General features: G+C 33.3%; 1 protein-coding gene across 1 annotated transcript; it reads right to left on the bottom strand.

The window, feature by feature from the left end:
- Positions 1-936: 936 nt before the first annotated feature.
- Positions 937-20478, bottom strand: LOC128681555 (segmentation polarity homeobox protein engrailed-like). The gene is made up of 3 exons (XM_053765550.2): positions 19555-20478; positions 2983-3074; positions 937-2299 (listed from the first exon to the last, which is right to left on the bottom strand). Exons 1-3 carry the CDS (start codon positions 20336-20338, stop codon positions 2069-2071), a joined length of 1107 nt encoding a protein of 368 aa, XP_053621525.1. The 5' UTR covers positions 20339-20478; the 3' UTR covers positions 937-2068.
- Positions 20479-20926: the final 448 nt, after the last annotated feature.

Raw genomic sequence — 20926 nt, 5'->3', positions numbered from 1 at the left:
CCCCGAACTCTAATTAATTTAACTACTTTTTGGGGTATGGTGAAATAAAATAAAGATTTAAATTGTTTAAACCATTCAAATGATTTATTATACATTGTAACACTAGCACAGTCACGATTATCGTTATATATAATTTTTAATAAATATATACATCCAAATGTAAATTAAATGGAAGATGATATGACTAAAATCAGTTAACAGATAATAATTTATTTACAAACTAATAAATAATGATTAATTTTAATATAATTTACATTATCTACACAACTTTTGTCAAAATTAATAAAAATATCCAAGTTACATCGAAATATTGATTTTTAGAGCGATTTGTGCAATTCAAATATGTGTAAAATAGTATATTTTAATTATTATAGTTAAAAACGTATTGTAACGCTAAAAGGAAATTTGACAAAAGTAAAAACAAAATTCTTATTTATTTGGTTATTTTATCGCATCTTATTATAATTTCAAACTGAAAACAGATCTTAAGATTAGATCTTAGAAGTTATTTTTCATTAAATGTCAAAATATTTTTACGTTCCTAATATATTTTGATAACAATATGAATTTTCAAATAATTTGACATTTAATTAAATTACAAAACCTTAAAACAGAACCGGTGATTGTTTTCAATAAATAAATTACATTAAACTAAAGCTATGTACACACAGGAACATTATAAATTATTCTAGCAGCAAGTTGTGACTTTTGACAGCAATATCTCTAAAGAGAAACGTATTCTTCTAAATCAATATTTATTTAAGCGATTAGGGAATATTACCGCGAAACAGGGCTTGATATATTGTTAAAAAATTCGTAACCATACCGCTGTCTATGTAGTTAACGTTAGCGGCTAGCTAACGATACTTAATACCGGTAAACTCAAATATCGTTACCAATGGTAATAACGATAAAAGTATGGGACGCTCGCTACGCTTTGTTTTTCTTTTTGAAGATCTTGCTCACCTCGCTTTATTCTCGAGCCAGAATGATACACAGGCAGAGTATAGCGAATTATTACAAAGCAAAATTGGTTAATAGTTAAATTTATAGTCTTTTATTAAACTTCCAATGTACTTGTGTATGTTTGTTGGGGTAGAATCTTGCATCTCAATATAACCAAATCGAAATAAGTAACGATACTTTTAACATACTTTTAACGTTAATTGATAATGTTATTGTTACGTTTTTTAATAGTATTATCGATTATAACAACCGGTACCGGTTTTAACATTAGGGAAATAACGTTAATTAACGATTTGAATTTGGTAACGTCAACAAGCCTTGCCGCGAAGTTATTATGCTAGAGGGCAGCGCTATAATAAAGCGTACTTTGACATTGACAGTGACAGTCGTTCCAAGCATATGAATGATATTGACTGTGGACCGTGGAGTTCCGCCGTGCGTCGATCTTCGCGTAATATTCCCTATTTCTACATTTAAAAAAAAAAGTAATAATGACATTTCTTCTTTTACACAAAAATAGTGAAACTTCATATCCTATCTTGGTAATTACCCATCTTTCCCTAAGTCTACTTTCTTTAAACAAAGCCTCTACCAATTTCCCGTCAATACCCGAAACGAATAACCATATATTTCTATCAGTTCATATAGCTACAGCGTTCTCTTTCTACAATTATAATTACAGAGATTCGTCATTAATTCTAGATTCTCTTAAGGGTTTCTTATATTTTTTTCCCTTCATACACTATTTATTCATTCCAGCCTTTTACCTTTCAAAAAAATATCTTCAACACTCGCAATGACTATGCTACACATCTCTCTTCATTATCAGACCTCTCTTTCTAGAAGCTTTTTAGGACCTCAGAGTAATAAAGTAACTGATGAACTGGTGCATTTTAGAATCTTAAAATAATTTCACTGGATTGAGGAAGCAGGATAAGTATCTTCAAGTCTACCACTGTTTCACAGAGGCAGATAAATATATAAAACTCCACCACTACATCGAAGAGGCAGGTATTCATCAATGCATCGTGCGTACGCACGTATTTAGGATCTACTGTAAATTTATGTGTTCCAGATGAAAATAGAGCATCGCTTTCTTCTTCTACATAACATTAATCTCTTCTTCCTCGTCGCTTTCAGTCGCGGTGCTATGATTGTACAGTCCCTGTGCCATCAGCTGCAGTGCCAGCGGGTTCCTCTGGCCCGAGGCCTTCTTGATCTTGGCCCGCTTGTTTTGGAACCAGATCTTGATCTGCGCCTCCGCCAGCCCCAGCTCCGCCGCCAGCGCCTGCCGCCGCCGCTCCGTCAGGTAACGGTTTTCGGTAAACTCGTGCTGGACAAAAGAAAATGGATTCGTCAGACTTATATTATTATTAATTATGCGTTTAAAAGATGTAGATTCAATTTGGATAACTGATGTTATTTTGTATGTAAAATAAAATAAATAAATATATCACAATTTATTTTAACCATGTTGCCACTTAAAGGTGGAATATAATCAGACATTTTGATTGTAATCATAAAATTTGAATTGAACTTAGATGACCTATGAATTATTTAAATTATTATGTTTTGTTTTGTTTTGCCCGCGTGATTTCCCACGGGAGCAGTTATTTTTCCGGGATGAAAGGTACCCTATGTCCTCCTCTATGCTTCAAACTATATGTATGCAAAATTTCAAAAAAATATATTGAGTATATCTACTAAGAAATGTTTAAAGTAAAGTTTGAGTATATCTACTAAAAAATGTTTAAAGAATGTTTGTTACCCCTTCACGCTAACAAACATTCTTTCGCATTTGTAACATTAGTTAGAATTATATGATGATTTGTCACAGAACATCACATTAATGCTCTTAAATCCGTGTGATTTTTACCTCAACTCTTCGGGTATTCCCGGTTATAGTTGTCGGGTATTCCCGGGGCTGTGAAACCGCGAATCCAATGGTGAGAGCAAAAAATATGATTTCCACTTCATCAAATACCGTACCTTACGGACTAGAAAATATACACCAACCTTTAATCTAGCAAGCTGGGCTGCGCTGAAAGCAGTCCTGGGTCTCTTCTCTTCTGTGGACATCTTCTTCTTCATTCTTCTACTTCTGGGACCTTTTAACAACAGAAAAGCAATGTTAAATATATGTTATTGCTATCACTGGTGTCAGATTTTATTCAAATCGCCATAGGTTCATTGAAAAGTGAGCTTTAAGGCGTCCTCTGTAGACATACTTTACTAGAGGTGACAGCGAACAGTCCGCTGATGTGTTGTCAATGTAAAATGTGTCTACAGTGGACGGTTTAAAGTTTATTTTTCAATGAACGTCATCATGCCCGAACGTGGGGAACAAGGTATAATCTTTATGAGTATCATCAGTGGTAATACTTATACATTTTCATCGATATATAAATTAAATAAACATTCAACTAATTTTACAATCGGTACAAATGAATTTTTAATTAATTTAAAGCCCCCTATCGTGCTTAAAATTCAATATGGCTACATGTCAAAATATTTATATCAAAGAATATTAACCCTGAAGGCAGAAGCGCGGCCTGTCATTTTATCAATTAAATATTAACCCTAATTCAACCCTTCATTGATAATAATTGTACCCCTGTAATGTACATTTAATTGTAATATGTTTTATAATTAACGCAGTTCGTTTTATTATAGAGTGCTGTTTCATCTTTAATGCAATTAGTTAATGGTTTGGTAGTTTGTTTTAATTATTAGCGGTTATAGGCAACTATGCTTATATAAACGCGTGTTTTTTTAGGTAGGTACTTGTAAATAATATTCATATGTTTTTTTATTCAAATATGTGTATACTAGCTTTTGTCCGCGGCTTCGCCCGCGTGAATTTGAAACAAACATGATTTTCGTACACACTTTCACTCCCATTATAGTCATTGGAAGTTGATTTTTGAAAATAAAGTGGCCTATGTTTGAAAGGAGGTCTTTAACTACATACATATTAAATTTCATTAAAATCGTTCCAGCGGTTTAGCCGTGAAAGCGGAACAGACAACACACTTTCACTGGATTTATAATCAATATTGGTATGTGATTAAATATGTACCTAAGTATAAACATTTTTTATTGAGTTTTTTATTTAGTTACATAGTAAAGTAATTACTTTGTAATGAAATTTAAAAAAATTCGCTATTTTAAATGTACCAGATAAATTAAATAACTATTTTACTGAGTTTAAATACATTTGATTACAGTGTATGTAATTTCTGTGTGATTTAAAATATATTAATAATAAAGACTTAAAATATTGATTGTTCTTCTATTATAGATAGGTCGTGGCCCTTATGTTGAACACACACAGGACATTATTAATGAGGTTTTGCCTTCTCCATTTCACACACTAACTAAAATTCGTGTTTGTTTTCCTTCACCGGAAGCATGTAGTGGACTCATCATCAACTCACACGAGTCGAATCGGTAAAAGTATACAAACTAATTTCGTAATATGGACATTTTGGTCCGCAGGGCGTCTTAACCACCGCCGCTTCGATCCCCTCTCAAATTCTGGCTAATAAAAATGGCTGATTAGAACTCAACATGGTGACACTCCATTATTACTGGGGGTGGAGTTTTTATGAAGAGGTTTAATCATACGTCACACTTTAAGTAAGGTTATTAGGGTAAGTCCTTGTCAAAGGACTTTCAACTGAAGTTACAACGTTGCTATAAGTAATAGTAGAATAGTAGTAGTAAGAAGCGGTGGTGGTGTAATGGATAAGACGCCCGCCTGTGGATCAAAAGGTCCAGGTTCGAATCTTACTCGTGCCATATGAGTTTGTATTCAAATCTGAATCATATATAGTAGTTTTCATCGAACACCACTTGCTTCCGGTGAAGGAAAACATCGTGAGGAAACCTGCACACTGGTTGATTATTATTAACTTGGCAAACCACTCCATTAATAATGCCAAGAAAGTTGTTGTGTGTGTTTCATTCCACGTAATGACCACGACCCTCAGCCATGAGGAATACGACTATGAAGATAAGTAGTACCTATCGCTTGCGCATAATGTCACTTTCGAAAAATGTAATTTTTGCGCGATGTTTTTTCTTTCCAGAAACGTAATTAATATTTGCTTTAGTAATTTATATATACAAAATAAATCAAGTCTTTTAAATACTGTTTTGTTCGTGTGTATTAATTTACTATAGTAAATTTTTGTGTCTTGAAACAAAGACACAATTTCATAGTCTACTTACTCATTATGAGTAAATAATTTGCCATGCTTTTGTCTATTTGCCGCATTTAAATTGTGGTTTGAACCCTGGCAACACCAGAGCAATATTTTCCCCGAGAAACGTCGTAACGAAAAACTCACGAGTGGAATTTTAGCAGTTTTGTTTAATTAAAAACACGAATAAAAAGGTTACTCTGTTTTATCGTGTGATAAACGACTGCACAATACTAGATGTTCAACGCCATCGGAATTTATGTCTTGTGTCTGCGATCGTAAAGTTCTTTTTCAGTCATCACCTGAAAGCAATTCGCACCGAATTTTTCAAACTCAAAAGATTTGTATCCGCACCATTTCCTGTTCTATTCTCAACGCGATAAAACTCAATATTCATTGCCCCCATTCGTTCCAATTTCAAAAACCATAGACTTCACGTGAACTCTTCCGAAATAGAGTTTAAATTCGTTCGCGCAGAATTCTAAATTCAAACTGTTCGGAATAGCGTAACCGACCTTATTAGACACGTACTAAAGGTGCTTTATTACGGTGTGATAGAGATCAATTCCGTTTGTCGGATTAATGGGAAAAAATAAATTCCAGTACAGGAAGGCAGAGAAGTGTTTATGGCCAGTATTTTCCTTCGACGATAGAATAAATTTATAAGACTTGCTACTGAATCTGATTGTGGTGATTTAAATGCTTCTGTGGCAATTAATGCATACAATGCAGTGTTGAAATGTGTTCTAGCCTGCGAGGGAGTGCTAAATATCCGCAAATGTTAATGATGTAGATCGCTCGCCAACGTTAGCTCAGTTGTTAGCAAATAGACTTAACTTACTGTTCGAAATTCGAATTCATTCAAATATCACCGTTCAAATATCTTAAATGATATTTTTTTACACATAAACACATGTCTATTAAGAAAATATCACACTAGCTGGATCCTGCTTTAAAAAATACAGGACTAAAGTTAATTACTTTAATTTTCCAATAGCTCTTTAAATAATATAAGCAAAGGAAATTATAAAGGCTCTTAGGTAATCTGCTGTTTTTATTTTATTTTATCAGCAAAACTATACATTAGGTATTTCGAAAAACAATAATGACGCCATTTTTTACGCTAAAACAACGTTAAAAATCTTAACTAAATGATGATTTATGGGTTGTGGGGGTAACCTAACACTTTAGCATGCGAAAATACCGTTCTTCACGCAAATCGTTAAAGTTACGAGTTCAGGAAATTAAGTTTTTAAATTTATTAATTGTTACGGAGTTATTATGGTCGCAACGCGCGCTTCAATTACCATTTGATTAGATTTTTTTAAAATTAACTACGATGAATCAATGCTGAATAAGCAGAATAATTATTAAAATAATTTGCTTCTTAATTTTAGGTGGTTTTGGTTCGTCAGTCATGTTTAAACAAAACATAAAAATCACTTTTTCTCATAACTGTTAGCTCATAACTCATAACTTACAGATTTTTTTTTGTTTGTCATAGGTTTTTTTTTACATTCCGTGACCTATATACACTTTTGTGTCAATATACCTACTTTTACTTTCTAGTATCGAAAATAATGATTTTGAAAAAAATTAAACCTAGGTATTATTTAAACAAATTGCCAGTATATTGCTGACAACGGTCAAAAATCAAGATAAGATGGTACTTATTTATGCCAAAATGTACAGTCTACAAGATATCATGAATTGACCTCTATGAGGTGGTAATAAGGGTGAATTTGCGATCAGCGAACACGCGCTGGTACACATCTCTAAATTTAGCACTGCAACGAATTTATCCCCCAATTAAGGGTAAAATAAATAAATTATTGCCCATTTGTCCAAGTTTGCATCGTTAGGGGATGAAGGAATTTTAATGGTTGCAGCTCGGTGTGTTTGTTCGTCTGTAATGGTCTAAATGTCTCTGTTTTGTGCTTTTGGGGTCGTAAACAGTGCTTAACTAACTTGATACAGTATCACTTCATGCCTTACGGGGTAGACACGAGCCCAGAGTGACTAAATTAAATAAGACACGAAGTAGGGGCAGGCCGAAGACGACGTGGATTGAGTGCGTCAGGCAGGATATGGCTAAACAGGGAGTAACAGATCGGTTAACATCAGACAGGGAGAAGTGGAGGAGACTGACATGCTGTACCGACATGACACATAAAGTGGGATAAGGGTAGGCTGATGATGAGAGCCCAAAGTGACGAAACTTGAAGACATCAACTGAGAAGAATTTTCATTAAAAATAGAAAACATAGTCAAAAAGTACTTTGGCATTTATATTACTGGCTGCGCCCCGGGGCTTCGCTCCCGTGGGAATATCGGGACAAAAGGTACCCTATGTGCTATTCCAGGTTATAAACCTGTATTACCCAAATTTCATAACAATCGGTCCAGTAGATTTTGCGGGAAATAGTAACAAACATCATACACACATACTCACAAACTTTCGCATTTATAATATCAGTACGAGTAGGATTAATTGGTATGATAAGTTATGGATTGGCGCCCTTACAACATTAAACGTATTATATGCCTAATAAACATAGTTAATGTATGTATAGTATTATAGTATGTACAGTCGTCAAAAAGATTCCCTGTCAAAAATATTGCCTAAAATGCTATAAACAATGGTTACCTCACACAACCCTGCAATTTAGCGCCATAACGCACCCCACAGATGAAAAAAATCAATTCACCCAATGCGTGTTCAAGTTGCATAATATCTTTCACTGAATCACCACTGAAAAATGTACTTTAACACCTTCAGAATAAAGTCTAAATCATCGAGTGCAATATCTTGATATAACTCCATTGGTAATTGTACCTTATTTTTAAGAGCGTAGAGTCTAAATTACAAGTGATACAAAATGTTATTAGCTCTTTATTGAAATAGCGAGATTGTACCTTATTTTTCCGACAATAAAGTCTAAAACAATTCACGGAAACGCTTGCAAATGAAAATGAGCTCTGTACGAATGAAAATAAGGTCGAAAAGGATAAAGTAAATATTTAAATTCTGATCGAACATTGAATATGTAAAGTGGCACAGAGGTCATAAACTGTAGATGTGGCATTTTATTTTTTCACTTCGAATAAAATTCGAGATTATCATATAATTGACAACGTCACATTTGTTCTTGATTTTTTATTCATGTCCATGTTCTATGTTACTATGAAATTTTTCTTTTCGACATTTATTGCTGTTCATATTTTGTGGTCCATTGACAGTTATAGATTTTGTTTCTGTAAATGACGATCTATCTGGCCTTTCAATTTGTAAATCATAATCGATAAAAAATAATAAATTTAGAAATATAATGTATATAAACACATTTTTCTCTTAGATGATGGACAGATGGCATAAGCTTAGTGTTACCACAATCGCCACAAGTTAATTGCTAAAATTAGGGTATTTTTCATCCGGATTTTTACGACTTTTTACACTAGTTGTTTGCCGCGAGCAATAGATTTTTACAAAATGGTGAATATTTCAAAAACTACGTAACCTATGAACTTAAATTTCATCAAAATAATACCAACGATTCGAATGTTATCGCGTTACAAACATACATATACAAAAAATTTAATTTTACCCAAAGTTGATTTGTAGATAAAAATATATATCATCACTATAAAACGCCACATCCAAATCTTCGTACGTCGCAGTGACAAGCAATCACTTTGTTTTGCACGTGTAAGAATCTCACCCCGCTCGTAAGCACCTACTTTGGGGTGTGAACAGCTTACACAAGTGCATGTTCAACTATAGCTTGTAGTTTGTAGCTGACTGAATATAAATATAAATTAGGACAAATCACACAGATTGAGCTAGCCCCAAAGTAAGTTCGAGACTTGTGTTACGGGATACTAACTCAACGATACTATATTTTATAACAAATACATATATAGATAAACATCCAAGACCCGGGCCTATCAGAAAAAGATCATTTTCCATCATGACCCCGACCGGGGATCGAACCCGGGACCTCTCGGTTCAGTGGCAAGAACTTTACCACTGCGCCACCGAGGTCGTCAATATATATAGTTGAGGGAAGTCAAAAGGATATCTTTGAGATATCGAAACACTTATAAAATCTTAGATTTACAGATAAAATAATAGAAATATATATAATTATGGTCTTGACAAATACAATGGTTAAGCAGGTCGATTGACTCGACCAACAATTTTTTTTTTCACACGTCGCATGTCAACAATCAGTACTTCTAATTTTTTTTTTGCGTATATTTCTCCATGCCAATAATTAGTCTGCTGAATGGATCATGGATACACAAATTAAATTGGTATACAAAAAATGTATTTATTAAAAATCTTATTTTAAGCCTCTTTAATTAAAATAACATTTAGGTGTTAACTAAATATAAACTTATGTCAAATTAATTTGATAACTTTAAATTAAAAATAAAATATTTTTTATTCATATGACCGAAGATTTAACAGTACATCAACGTTATAACAACAAAAAAAAACATGCCCAATGGTTAATTAAAGGCTAATTAGGTCCCGACGCACCGTGGACCACCGAAATGACAAAATCGAGTTGTTAGTCCGCAAAAACCACTCCAGGACCAGAGGGCTAACTAGTGATGGGACATTAATTATCGACGTCGATGTTACGGGTTTGTGAGGAGGTTTTTATATAGATGTTTTTTGATCTATATTCCTTTTTGATCTATATATTCTTTATTATCTTATTTTTTTTATGTATATTCTTTTAACAGTCATGCTTTGTTCTCCTTTACCCGATATTTACTAGACAGAATTCGGTGAATATTCTTTATTCATTTCATGTAATTTTCTTTTCTCATTTAATCAACATTACCTAAACAGATTTCAAACATATTTCTGGAGTTATATTTGAAATTAGACGAGAATTGATGTCGAATAAAAAAATATAAAGTATTTGTTAAACGTTCCCTGTTATGGTTGATCGTCTACATCACTTCGCACGGGCGTCCCTAGTTATCAGACCAATATTAAACTTCGTACATATTCACAGTAATACGGCAAGTTAAAAATGTCCGAAATTGCCGGTAGTAATTGCAAGTCATTTCGTATGACGTAATTAACTATTCAACAATCCGTAATTCGCCTCCTAATAACATAATTGAAAAACTTTAAACGACAAACAATTTTCATAACTATTAAGTCATAGACAATTTGATTGTGAATGATTGTCTCTGATTGCCGATAAAATCGCTTCATCATACAAATGTTTTGCAATGTTTTTGACGAGGATAAAACAAAATAATAGTATGTAATCTGTTAAGTCTATATAGTTTTCTTTTTTATAGATAATTGAGGATTTTACAAAGACTAGAATCGAAGAGTATTTATAGAATCATATTGTTTTGTCTTACTGCACATGTTTTCCCAAAGTTGAGCCGTATTTAATTCTAAAAACTCATTCATTAGAATTTAATACGGCTCAACTTTTTATTCAAATAAATTTAAATTTAAATTTCAATTTAAAATAGTTCTTTAAAATATGTAAGTATATAAATAACCTGATTTGTAGAATATATATCGATATCGATAAACATTTGCTCAACATTTAAATCAAATAAATTTCAATTTCAATTTAAAATAGTTCTTTAAAATATGTTAGTATATAAATAACCTGATTTGTAGAATATATATCGATATCGATAAACATTTGCTCAACATTTAAATCAAATAAATTTCAATTTCAATTTAAAATAGTTCTTTAAAATATGTAAGTATATAAATAACCTGATTTGTAGAATATATATCGATATCGATAAACATTTGCTCAACATTTAAATCAAATAAATTTCAATTTCAATTTAAAATAGTTCTTTAAAATATGTAAGTATATAAATAACCTGATTTGTAGAATATTATATCGATATCGATAAACATAACATCTCATTAAGATTCTTCATACAACCAAATGTAAACACCAACAAAAAACAATTAACCAGCGGTCTAATTAGAAGTTAATCCAAAATTCTTATTTTAAAGTATTAACCGATGTAACAGGAGATTAGTTATGATTAATTACTTAATTACTTGTAATTCTAACCACCTTTAAATATCTTGCACCAGTCTTAGCAATAATACACTGGAAAAGAAAAAAAAAGACTAGAGGACGAAGCAAACTTAATACAATTGTGGCTTGGTCTCTAATATATATCTACTCTGTGCTGTATCGCTAATAGTGTTATATTTTCCGGACTAGTTATAGAGTTAGATTAGACACAATATTACAGTTATGGCTTGGTCTCTGGTGTGTGTCTACTCTGTGTTATCATCGTGCCTCTTTCTCTAGTGAATGTTTCAAGTTTTCAACAAAACCATTAGCTGCTATTAATCGTTTTCCCTAGTTTCTTGTTTCAAAACAATGTAACATTAATCAGGGATCCGTAGGATGATAGCTAAACCCTTATATTATAATCTAAACTCAGTTTTTTCTTAAAGTGTTATTATGTAAACAATGTCAACATATATTTGTATCATCATATCGAGTGTGTCATTGCTAACACTGGTGTAAGATTTTATTCAAGTCGCCTAACGGCATCTGACATGTCTTTTACGGCTACTTACCGCCATCTAGTGGCAGGTAGTCGCATACACACTAGGGAAATAAACTGTCCGCCGGTTTGCAGGTTTCCTCACGATGTTTTCCATCACCGGAAGCAAGTTGTGGTCTATGAAAACTACTATATATGAGTCAGATTGGTATACAAACTCATGTGGCACGAGTAGGATACAAACCTGAGACCTTTCGACCCACGGGCGGGCGTCGATTTAATAGCAATATTAATAAATTATTGAGTTTAAAGTGGTTACCTTCGTTGTTATTCAATGTTATACTTTAGAATGTATAGGTTTGAACTGGTTCAACAATCAATAGCAAAATTCAACAATCAGTACTGTGAATATTGTTTAAGAATGTTTGTCCACGCAATATGTACTATTATTATAAAGAGGTAAGCGTTTGTGAGTTCGTATGTTTGAGGCGGGTAATCTCCGAAACTACTGAACCGATGGCAAAAATTATTTCACAATTAGAAAGGTACATTATCCATGTTTGCTATAAGCTATAGGCTATATTTTATCTCAAAATTCCCAAGGGAGCGAAGACCCGGGCAACATCTAGTATGTACTAAAAAGAAAAGAAATATCGACTAAAATCTGGTATATTTTTAAATATAACCTGATACAGCATATAGGGTTTATTTATTTAATTAAAATTGGAAAATGAGTAAGCTTTTCAAGCGAACAAAATCCTTGTCACATATTATTTCACGGTATATGAATAATCCAAGCGATTTTATTATATTTCCGTATATTCAATAAATATACGGAACCACTAAAATGAAATCAATTGTTCAGGCTTTAGAAAAACAAACGAAGCTCGCAATTGTGTGCCAATTAACAATTCCTAGAAGTATGGTTGCACAGTTCTGTACAGTCGGATGGAAAAAGAACAGTATTTTATATAGTTGCTTAAGAAAAATTTCAAATCTTATGGATTATTGTGGATGTTTGTCAAAAATTAAAAAAAAGTACTTTTCTTTTCATAAGCTAACGTTATTACAAAATGACAAGTAGGTATTTCGTCATTACCCCTAATGAGATATTATTTATCAAATTAAATTTATAAAAAAATATGTTACTATTGACAGATTGAAATCTGACAAAATACGGATTTTTGATAAGCTACATTTTTTGCTATTGCAACACTGAATAGAATGCTCAAGATTGGTTGATGAACACCCTAGTGTTGCCAGCGAATAGGAGACAGCGGCCTCATTTAAATTCTTCACTTTCTTGACGGACTGTAAATGTTGTACAGAGTTAATATGCCTGTTATAATAAATCATAGTATTTGCCGGTGTCATTTTGAATTTAGAATATAAAAAAATGATAACAGTTAACACCACGAAAACTTATTTAAGTATACCTATTTATTTTATGCCTACATCATATTTTTAAATATTCGAGAAAATCCGTTCGAAATTCGAAATTTAAAATAATATAATCGTAAACATAATTCGGTGTCCGATTATACTCGCGTGCGCAGAATTACAATCGAATGCAGGCACAGTCGATTGATCCATCAAGGTAAATAATTACAGCATTGCCTACAAGTGTACATTGTGCCTAATTATACATCGGTAATTTCATAATATCTACATTATAAATGGTAATGAATTTCATCACCTTTTTCTTGTGTTAATATCTTATTGTGCATCGCTCGGTGAAAATCCAAAAGTGATTTCGGTATAGTTAGAGCCATTTATATTAAACCTCTCATCAACTACTTATAATATTTTGTAAAAACATTAACGGTATCAAACTTTATTTATGGAACATTATAACTAACTTACATCGAAGCTGAGATGTTTAGGCGTTTTAGAATTTTTACAAAATGTTCCAAAAACAAATATGTAATTACATAACGATCTAAAGAATAGTAATAAAATATCACTGGCCGCTAAAAATTTGCTAATAAAAAACTACCGAATCATCTTCGAAAAGGAATTTAGAGTTGTATCAATATTCGAACGGAAATTCAATTTAATTGAGTATTCGAAGTCTACATACACTGAGTGTATGACACTTCTATAGCCTTATCATTTCAAATTCTACGGTCGTTTCTGATTCAGGTTCAGACCACAGACAGGACCCAAACGCTCTCAAATTTTATGATCAAATCGAGGCACAGGAATTCAAGACAGATGTGTTTCTCAAAAACAATAAATTTGAGAATGTAAGACAAAAACTTGCGCGATTTTCGACTTTCTTCGATTGGGTTGTTGCGATCAAACACGAGATCTGAGGGTCTAAACGGTAAATATTTTTTTTTTATGGAAAAATATATTTTAAAACAAAGTTTATATTTTTTACGACTTGTGATTTAAAAAAATCTATTTTAATATCATAATTCTCTCTAACGTTTTAAAAACAAAAATTTACATAGGCAGGTACTTATGTAAGTACCTACTTCTATTTTTGTTAATAAATATTATGTATTTTATAAAACCGTACGAAGAAAAATAAAAAAATAAAAATAAAATAAATATATTAAGACAAATCGCACAGATTGAGCTAGCCCCAAAGTAAGTTCGAGACTTGTGTTATGGGATACTAACTCAACGGTACTATATTTTATAACATATATAGATAAATATCCAAGAAATATAACATATATAGATAATTATCCCGTGCCAATCAGAAAAAGATCATTTTCCATCATGAACCGACCGGGGATCGAACCCGGGACCTCTCGGTTCAGAGGCAAGCACTTGACCACTGCGCCACCGAGGTCGTCAAGAAAAAAAGGGGAAAATTCTGTAACCTGCATAAATTAAGTATGTATGATAAGTTTAATTAAGAAGTAAGTAATTAGGTATATAGCGTATGCATTTATCTTATTTAGACTAAAAAAAACATAACTCAGAATAAAGTTATCCATTTTTTGCTTTTTACAAATTAAACCTACAGTTGCCAGGTTAGTTTTGCAGTGTATCATTGATAAGTATTTATAATATTAAGTAAAAAAGAAAAACATAAAAATGCGCCATAAACACATTGCTAAATATGTTCTAAACAAGCAAAATTCAATGTTTTCCCGTCCACATTGTATTCAAATCACATATCATCAACATTTAAAAATGTTTGAAACGATTTGCTGAAATTACCCGCCGCCCGGCAAGATGGCCGCCTGACAGCTGTCAGTTTGACAGCTGAATGGCGGGAAAACGCACTTAAATCGTCCGCAAGCAAATTTATGCTTATTAGTATAGTTAGGACATTTATTTTCTAGACTGTTCAAAGCTGGATGTAGGTAATACATATATTTTCATTTGGTGTTATTATTCGAGAAAAATGAACATTGAGCACGGTGGTGCTGCGGTAATGATACACACACTACAGTTTACTAATAAAATTTAAATCGTAAAAAAATCAAAAATAAATAAATATCAATATATCTAATCTGTGTCCCAATGGACACAGATTGAGTTAGCCCCAAAATAAGTTCGAGACTTGTGTTATGGGATACTAACTCACGATAATATATTTTATAAAATAAACATCCAAGACCCGGGCCAATCAGAAAAAGATCATTTTCCATCATGACCCGACCGGGGATCGAACCTGGGACCTCTCGATTCAGAGGCAAGCACTTTACCACTGCGCCACCAGGTCATCAAAAATAGCAATGTATACTTCTGTCTTCTTTTAAACTTTAAAATGTGAATAATTCACATTTTAAAGTTCGTTAAAAGTAATCACATTCAGTCACGAAAAACATTTTCAGGCACACGATTGATGTATTCAGCTACGTCAGTTATTTTTAAACCCCGACGCAAAAAGATGGGTGTTATAAGTTTGACCGCGGTAAGTGTGTCTATGTGTCTGTGTGTCTGTGTACGTGTCACCGTAGCTCATCAACGGGTGAACCGATTTGGATGCGGTTTTTTTTATTTGATAGCAAATTTTAGGCGGTGGTTCTTAGATATGTTTGATCAAAATCGGTTCAGCCGTTCAAAAGTTGTATCGAAATGAATATCGAAAGATCGGGGTCTTTTTTAATTTGTCTAACAAATAAAACTTGTCCACTACTGATAATGTTCATAAATTTTTTGTTTTTCAAGATTTACGATTTTTTTACGCTCGACTCCGGGTTTTGCGGCTTCGCAACCCCTAATGTGCAGAGATCGTGAGATGAGAGATGCTATGTGTTATCAAGATTGACATAATTAAATTTATTCTTTTTCTGTTTCTTTTTTTTTTTTTAATATAAATTTGTACGAAGAAATTTACGGTTTACGCTCAGTTATTAACCAGATGCACTACCATGAGATATGAAACACGTTGCACGTTATTACGTCTGCACGTTCTCTCTTTCACACTATGCGTACACGACATCGGAAAAGGAGACGACGTGGGGAGGCAAGTAACATGTTACGTTTTTGTATGTTTCGTGGTAGGCCTTTTTGGTGGTGATAATATTTTTTTTAATGTAATTATGACATTTTCACAGACATGCTTCGGATAAAAGAAAACCTCGCAAGGAAACCTGCCGTCTGGTTGATGTTTATCAGCAACACTGTAAAGTTGAGAAGGTAAGACCCTACAAACAAGGGTACCACTCCATTTAAGTTATTAAAAAAAAAGCATTGTGTGTGTTACATTCCATATAATAGTTATGATCCTCATCCATGAGGAATATGATAATAAGAAGCAACAACTTTGTAGCTTTTGAGAAATCTTATTAATATTATAAACAAGAAAGGATTGTGAGGATGTATGTGTTTATGTTTGTTACTCATTAACGCAAAATGTAGTGGACGGATTGTTATGAAATTTAGTACACGGGTAGAATACAATCTGGAATAACACATAGGGTAATTTTTATCCCGAAATTCCCACGGGAGCGAAGTACTATATAATTTTAAACTCGACGTGAAAAAGTGCCTGCGAAAGTCTAATTTCTGGATAAAACTCTTTGACATTGACAAGACGAAAATAAAAATTATTACTTGGAAGAACATATATATGCTTAAAATTGCATCTTAAGAGAAATAGAAAAAAAATTAGGCACTCATTAATACTTATGTAAGTATTTACATTTTTCATGTGTTAAACTTTTTTACATGAACCTATTAGCACAAATGACCTTTGTCAGTTATCGTCGTTCAATTTTCAAAAAAAAAAAAACCAAACAATTTACAAAATTAACATACAATCAAACAATAATTATGAACATTTCCCAAAATGTTGAAAACATAAAAAGAATGTATAAATTAATATATTAATATTTAATTTCTTAACTGCCAATACATTTTTAAACTTTGAACCAGCCAGTAACAACTTGGTAACATTTTGAGAGAAAAAAATCATCGATTTCGAGTGTTGTTAGCATTTTTTATAATCTGTCAAAATTAGAACTATAATATATTTCTTTCAATTGTTTCTTTTTTCAAATGATTTATACCTACTCAGTTAATTTTTAATTTTCACTCATTACTCAAATCACGGATATTCTTTGAACATCAAGGAAAACTAAAAAACATACCAATTGAGACTACCGTAAATCAAACCAAATCATTTATTCAGAAAATAAACCTTCACAGGCGCTTTTTCACGTCAATTTTTATAACATACAGTAATTTCTCAAAAAGCTACAAACTACTGGCGTTTCAGAACGACCACTGCTGAGAAGAAATGTCGAAACGCATTTGAACAGTGTTGGTCGCTTACATATTTTGTTTCTCAAAGCAGTAGTTAACAAAGTAAGTATAAAAAAGTATACAAAGCCATGTTATGATTGTGATTCGATAATTAAAAAAAGCTATAAGAAGCAAAGATGTGTAAAAAAACACGATTAATCACACAAAAATATATGAGAATCGAGCTGACGAGTTCCAAATGGCAGCACCCGTTCACTACGTATAGTTCAGCCATCGCGAAGCTCAACCGTAATACAAATTTCGGCCATTGCGTACAAAATGGCAGAATTTGTTTAAGATATTAGCACTCTGTCCTGTTTCTTAGCGAGTATTTTTTATACGCTTTTCTCTTTCCTGTATAAAAGAAAGATATGACGAAAGGAAAAAGTATAGACTTTTCTCTATTAACTACTCAGTTCTCACACGGCCCGATTGGACTGCGATTCTATTGCTAGGCTTGCAGCAATGCCAAAGAAATGACGTAAAATCACAGCCAAATCTTAAAAACCTTTAGAGTTTCTTTTAAAATCATCATCATATCGAGTGTGTTATTACTAACACTGGTGTCAGATTTTATTCAAGTCGCGTAAAGACATCTGACATGACTTTTACAACTACTTACCACCATCTAGTGGCAGGTAGTCGCATACACACACACTGGTGAACTAAACTGTTCTACTTCATCGGAAGCAAGTGGTGGTCTATCAAAACTACTATAGGTATATGAGTCAGATTGGTATACAAACTCATATGGCACGAGTAGGATACGAAACTGAGACCTTTCGATCCACAGGCGGGCGTCTTAACCATTACACCACCACCGCTTCTTTTTAAATAAATCCCAGGAAACATCCCAGAATACAATCAAAGACACGATCACATGAAAACAGACAAACTGACCCGCAAACAAAAAGTTCAGAGGTGACATGTTTAATGCATTACCCTGGCAGACCTAAAACATCGAATATTCATCGATTTTATCTCGAATCTAAATACATCAACATAAAACAAAGTTGCCCTATCGATATATCAGTTATTAATATGTCATCCAAGTAAAATTGTCTTGACGTCAAATTAAACATAAAAAAACAATGATGTGTTTTCTATGACATTATAGATAATTTTTTACCATATTTTTATTTATATGACAAAATGAATTCATTTAATTACATTATTTATAGCAGTATTAAAGTGATAAATAACCGGTTTGATGTGAAGAAACTCTTGAATAATATCAAAAACACAACCTGAGTACAAAAATCGTACTTAAATATACTTGTATCTAATAATAATACCTTTTGAGACAGCACAATAAGCAATATGTAAAACAGCCTATAACATTAGTAATTCTTTTAAACGCACGTCGGTCACCGGCTGATCAACAAACAAATCATTTTCGATTTCACACGTTGACTTCTAAAATATTATTATGTCTAGCTAAAGCGGCAATGTTTGTTGTTTAAAAATAGCTTAATTAGAAATGTAATCTAATAAGAAACAAAATAACGAATAAGACTCTACACAAATTATAAGATTTAAAAAAAAATATTTATAAATTGAATAATTTAAAACGTGAACGATATACAAGTCCGTTGTTTAATTTGGGCACTACGATATACAGACATATAACAGAAACACAGACACGCATAACACCCTCTTTTTGTGTCTGGTGGTAAATACAAAATATTTGACAGAACGGCAATTAAAACAAATGATACTTATAGCATATCTAAAATGGTTGTAAGGATGAAACAGCTTTGGCAGTTGATAGGGATATAGCAAAAGAATTCCCAAAGAGGGTTGATGTCCCAAAGAGGTCACAGCTAATTCTTAATAACTTTAAAATGGAATGGTAAAGAGAAGAAGGAAACAAAGGAAAGCCTTTGTCGTCATAGGAAAGTAAGAAACAGGAAACAAACTCAAATAAGAAAAAGGTGTTAAATCTAAGTAAAATATGGTTGAATTAATTCAAGGAAAGCCAATAACAGCTTATATAGACCAGATAAAGGAGGGAACAAGAGAAAAGCGTACAGAGAGGTGAAATACAGAGAGGTGCGATAGCTGAAGATGGAAATGGAAAGACTCCACAAACAAGAACAAAATTGTTTTTAAATTCGTATGAATGGAATACAAATGTAACACTTACCAGAACTAGGCCTGTCGCTATATCTCGTACAGTAGACCCAAGCCGGCCACAGATTCGCATTCCCTTGGGACATTTGGCTATTAGTATCTGTGCTCCCACACGTCGAAGGAGCCCCACTGGACGTCGAGGACACCATAGAACTGGCTGAGTCAGGTCTTTTCTGTGCCTCCACAATCTTCGGAACTTCCTTTTCTTTTTGTTCACCAATTTGAGAAACTGTCTGTCTCAATCCACCTAGAGGCGGCAATCGACTAAAATCACTAGGCTCTTTCGATTTCAAATAATCGAAACTATATTTCTGATATTCGTTTTGCTGTTTCGATAAATCGTACGGTTTGTACAATATGCTGTGGTTAGGGCCGACGGGTTTAGGTCCTTCGATTTTGTTTGTTTTTCTTATTGCATTCAGACCGAATTCTGGGTGTAGGATGTTGCTAATTGAAAAACCTATTTGTGCCGTCGGCGCTGCTCGTTGGTTCCTTAACTTATCTGCGTCAAATCTTTCGTCTATTTGTGGTTTTACATCAGGTGTTTCTGGTCTGTAATAGTTCTGATAATCCATTTCATTTGCATTCTGTTCGGGACTCGGCGGTGGTGAATTAGGCTGTACTTTAACTATAGTCATATTCGGCGAACTCCTTTCAAATCTCTGGTCTATGGTTGTACAGGTATACTGACTTGGTGGGCTGTAGTTTCGATTATCTCCATGTGGTCCCGGCACTCTTCCGGAGATCGGGCCAGGACTGTTCGCCTGGTTAGGGCTGCAGCGGTCTTCGAACGCCATTCTCACTTCAGTTCAAAACACTTGGCCACGATAAAAGTCTTCACATTAATTGATTGACATGTCTTAATCGATAACACTAGTAAATGAGACGTCACCGCGTGATGTGATCACGACGACGGCGAGCGGCCGACTGCGTTCAAATTTCAATTATGGGACACGCCTCTCGCGAGCTTTTCCCCTACCCCTGGGTTTTTGTAGGCGTCAACCCGTAAGCGCTTTGCGACGCAAACAGCGCCATAGTCTTTCTTCTATCTCTGTTTTACACCAGCAAATTCAGTATAAAAGAGGGTGATAGACAATCACAATTGATTTAACCTGATTGTGTATTTAGTGTGCTGGGTAGAGATTTGTAATTCACTTGTAAATTGCTGGTACAGCTCTGTCGCGGTCTCATAATGTATCAATAATATTGCGGCGTGCTTTCTGTATGGAATTTCAATTATAGTTTTGACAGAATTATTATATTGATAGGCAGTATTGATGAATTATCCAGTTGGCGTTTCGTTAACTCATATTTTTTAGGTAATTAAGTCGTAGATGCGTTCTGAATCATGACTTGATTAGCGCGCTACATTTTGCAGAGTCAAT

The sequence above is a fragment of the Plodia interpunctella genome, chromosome 27 (assembly GCF_027563975.2).
Source record: "Plodia interpunctella isolate USDA-ARS_2022_Savannah chromosome 27, ilPloInte3.2, whole genome shotgun sequence".
NCBI lineage: Eukaryota > Metazoa > Arthropoda > Insecta > Lepidoptera > Pyralidae > Plodia > Plodia interpunctella.
Note: the sequence above shows the minus strand (reverse complement) of the source record. Positions and strands in the feature narration are given on the sequence as shown.

Bases quoted from the DNA above. Each gene is read 5' to 3' on its own strand.
- LOC128681555 (XM_053765550.2), bottom strand. From the start codon at position 20,338: ATGGCGTTCGAAGACCGCTGCAGCCCTAACCAGGCGAACAGTCCTGGC. The intron at 3,075-19,554 runs GTAAGTGTTACA...TGTTGTTAAAAG, and splicing joins TAGCGACAGGCCTAGTTCTG to GTCCCAGAAGTAGAAGAATG. The intron at 2,300-2,982 runs GTTGGTGTATAT...TCTTTTGTCCAG, and splicing joins CCCAGCTTGCTAGATTAAAG to CACGAGTTTACCGAAAACCG.